The 3,908-nt window shown below is 43.4% G+C and overlaps 1 protein-coding gene across 1 annotated transcript; it reads left to right on the forward strand.

The window, feature by feature from the left end:
• Positions 1-2,658: 2,658 nt before the first annotated feature.
• On the forward strand, positions 2,659-3,339 carry LOC112778894 (uncharacterized). Its single transcript, XM_025823167.1, has one exon. The coding sequence runs from the start codon at positions 2,659-2,661 to the stop codon at positions 3,337-3,339; it is 681 nt and encodes a 226-aa protein (XP_025678952.1).
• The last annotated feature ends 569 nt before the right edge of the window (positions 3,340-3,908 follow it).

Here is a 3,908-nt window from a genome sequence, read left to right on the forward strand (position 1 = left end):
ACTTGTGAGTCAGAGTTTGTAACAGCCACTTGACTTTTCTTCAATTGTTAGAGGATAACTAAGTGGGAGCAATGAACCTTTACTATTATACTTGGAAAAGACAACAAGGATAGAAACTCCAATTCTCTCCACTAACTAAGGCCTTTTATTTCAAATACATATCACCTCTTGTTATTCATTCTTGCTCTAATTTCTAGTTATTTATTTTTCCGTTTTCAATTTCAGAAAATATTCAGAAAAAAAAATCTTAACCAGTAATTTGCATCCTGTGTCAACTCTTAGGAAAACGACCCGGGATTCTACTCCCGGTTATTTAATATTAATTGTGACACAATTTAAATTGATAGTGGAAATTTCGTCAGTTAAGACTGTACTTGCAATGCTGTTTTAGAAAATATTTTTCAGAAATTCTTAACCGGCATTTTTTCACCCATCGATTTCTGGCGCCGTTGCCGGGGAGTTGCATATGTATGCTAAGTTATTGGTTGGTGTAAATATATTTATATTTTCATAATTGCAATTTTTTCTCTTTTATTTGTGTGTTATTTCATTTATTAGTAATATTTATTATTTATTTTTCTTAGTATGTTTCTTTTATTGAATGACACGTTCATTACCGGATCCGAGTCTAGCCGCATTTGATCCTGAAATTGAAAAAACCATTTCACATATTAGGCGAACTCGGCGTCGGTTAGCCTCCGAGGGTGGTGAAGGGGTTTCGCCCAATTCACCAACCTTACCCGAGGTTGAGTCTGAAATGTCATTTGAGAAAAAAACTAACTCCTCTCCTACCAAGTCCATTAACGACTCTTTTCTTGATTTAGGTGTAGATACTATGGCAGCTCCTAGAAGGATTAAGCTTAAGGAAGCGGGAGCTCCGGACTTTCACTTCAACCATTTCAAGCGTGTCATCCGAATTTAACTGCTGATTTTGAACTGAAGACCGCATTGATTAATCTGCTGCCTAAATTCCATGGTTTACTCGCTCAAGAGCCCATCAAGCACCTTAGAGACTTTCAAACAGCTTGTTCAACTACTAGGCGGCATGGTGCGGATGAGGCTGCTGTTTGGTTATATGCCTTCCCATTTTCTCTTGAGGAAAAGGCAAAGGAGTGGTTCTATACTCAACCTAAAGCTATTGTCACTAATTGGGATTTGCTTAGAAGGAAATTCTCGGACAAGTTCTTTCCAGCAGAGGTCACAGATAGATTGAGGAAGGAGATCTCCTGCTTCATTCAAGGTGAATCAGATACTCTCTATGAGTATTGGGAACGCTTTAGAAATCTTCTTGACTCGTGCCCCCATCACATGATTGATCAGTTGGTGTTAATTAGCTACTTCTGCCAAGGCATGAAGCCTCGAGACAATACCCTTTTGGATGCTGCGAGTAATGGCTCTTTGACAAAGTACAAGACGGCGACAGAAGCGTGGCAACTGATCACCGATCTAGCTGAGTCTACCCAACATGCAAGGCAAAGGAATAATCATCCCAAGGCCATTGCGGAAGTTTCTTCGAGTAGTGAGACCGTCGCTCTCACCAAGACTTTGGGAGAGATGACCAATATACTCAATCAACTCCAACTCAATCAACAACAACCTCCACCTCCTCCACAACAACACTGTCAACAGTTAGTCCCTCAGAGAGTATATGGAATTTGTGCTTGCTATTCTCACTATACTGATAAATGTCCACAACTCCAAGAGGACAACACATTGGCGGCCACTAATACTTATTACAACTGTTCGAATTAAGGGTACTATCAACAAGGCGGTAACTACAATCAAGGTGGTAACTATAATCAAGGTTGGCAAGACGATCCCAACCAAGGATGGAGAGACAACTACAACCAAGGAGGCAGAGACAATGGTGGAAATCAAAGGTGGAATAATAACTACCAACAAAACTGGTATCAACAAAACCCTCCGTACTAACAACAAAGCCAAGGCCAAAGATACCAACCACCTCACCAAAGGCAAGCTCAAGCACCTCAACTCAACCAACCACAAGTCCCCCAAATTACATACCCTCCTTCTTCCTCCAATGATGATATGTTTCGCTCTCTTATGCAAGGACAAAAAGAGCTTCACACTTTACTTAACTCTAGCATCAACGGTCTTACCTCTACCATCCAAGCTCTTCTATCCCGTATGGACCCGCCCTCTGCCTCCAACACTCAGCCTTCAAGCTCTAGTGCACTTCCCTCTCAACCTTTACCTAACCCCAAGGGTGGAATCAATTTCATCACTTTGAGGTCCAGCACTACATTGCAAGAGAGGAGTCTCGAGGAGCCAAGCTCAAGAGAAGACGTTCAAGATGAAGAAGTTGTTGAGGTAGAAGATGTTTAAGACGAGGATGAGGTACAAGAGGCAGTTGAAGAAGAAGTTGCTCAACCAAGGGATGGAGTTTCTAAAGAAGACAATGTGTTAAAAGAGGTCATTCCCATTCCTTTTTCACACCTTGCAAGGAGGACTAAAAAGCAAGTAGAGCTAGACCCCAAGATGGTGGATATCTTCAAAAAGGTTGAGGTAACTATTCCCCTTTTTTATGCTATTCATCAAGTTTCTAAGTATGCTAAGTTTCTAAAGGATTTGTGCATGAATAAAAAAAAGATCCAGGATTTAGAAACTATTCCTTTGGGTAGCTCGATTTCTGCTCTGATGGGTGCTATACCGGAGAAATGTGGTGATCCCGGTCCGTGTATGGTTACATGCACTATAGGTGGTGTACAGTTTGTTGATTGCATGTGGGACTTAGGTGCATGTGTCAGTATTATGTCATTATCTGTATATGATGCTTTGAAGCTTCCATCGTTGAGAAGGTCGGCAGCCCGTTTTGTGTTGGCAAATAAAAGCATAATCTCAGTGGTTGGCATCGCGGAAGACGTCTTGGTGAGTATTAGGGGGTTGATTTTTCCTATTGATTTCTACATTCTGGAGATGCCCCATAATGACTCAGGAAGACCATCATCTATCTTGCTTGGAAGGCCGTTCTTGAAGACTTCTCGGTTTAAATTGGATGCCTTCTCGGGTACATATTCCTTTGAGATAGATAGAAGAGCAGTGAGTTTCAACCTTGATGAAACTATGAAACACCCACCGGAAGACCACTCTATCTTCCAGTGTGATATTATTGATAAGACAGTGGCTGAAGTTCACCAAGAGACAGTTGATGACAAGAATATGGTTCAAGGTGCAAGTGTGGGGAAGCCCCCTGAGTATACTGAAGACACCTTGCCACCTCTAGTAGTCCCAGATGATCAAGTGTCAAGCCATGAGCTGAGCATGGAATTGAAGCCCTTTCCACCTCACCTCAAGTATGCAAGCGACGCGGTCGTGTAGGGCATGCGGTCGCGTGACTTGCGCTTAAACTGATTTTCGCGGTCGCGTCGGTCACGCGGTCGCATGACCCGTTTTATGCCACTGGCGCGAGGGTAGCCTCGTACTCGCACAACTCTCTGTTCAAAATCATTAATTGCTAAATATTGGGTGACGCGATCGCGTGGGGCATGCGATCGCGTGAATGGCCTTATTTCCAATATGACGCGGATGCGTGGGGCACGCGTTCGCGTGGGAGGGCTTGGGCTTCCAGCACGAGTCCAGCCCAATTCCAACTCAACTTTCGGCCATACACCCTTTTTACGTCGATTTACAGGGCCACGCGGTCGCGTAGGTGACGCGGACGCGTGGGGAAGCTATTTTTCAAATGACGCGGTCGCGTGGGTCAAATTATGCTAATGGCGCGCCTCCAGCCACGCTCTCGCATGACTCTCTGTTCAATTCTTTTCGCACTAGTGACGCGGACGCGTCAGCGACGCTGCCGCGTCGCGTGCGTGCTTTTTTTTTTTTATGCAATTATGCAGTATGCAATGCTGATGTAGATGCTATGTATAATTCCAGGTTCAATTAAA

Source organism: Arachis hypogaea, chromosome 19, assembly GCF_003086295.3.
Source record: "Arachis hypogaea cultivar Tifrunner chromosome 19, arahy.Tifrunner.gnm2.J5K5, whole genome shotgun sequence".
Lineage (NCBI taxonomy): Eukaryota > Viridiplantae > Streptophyta > Magnoliopsida > Fabales > Fabaceae > Arachis > Arachis hypogaea.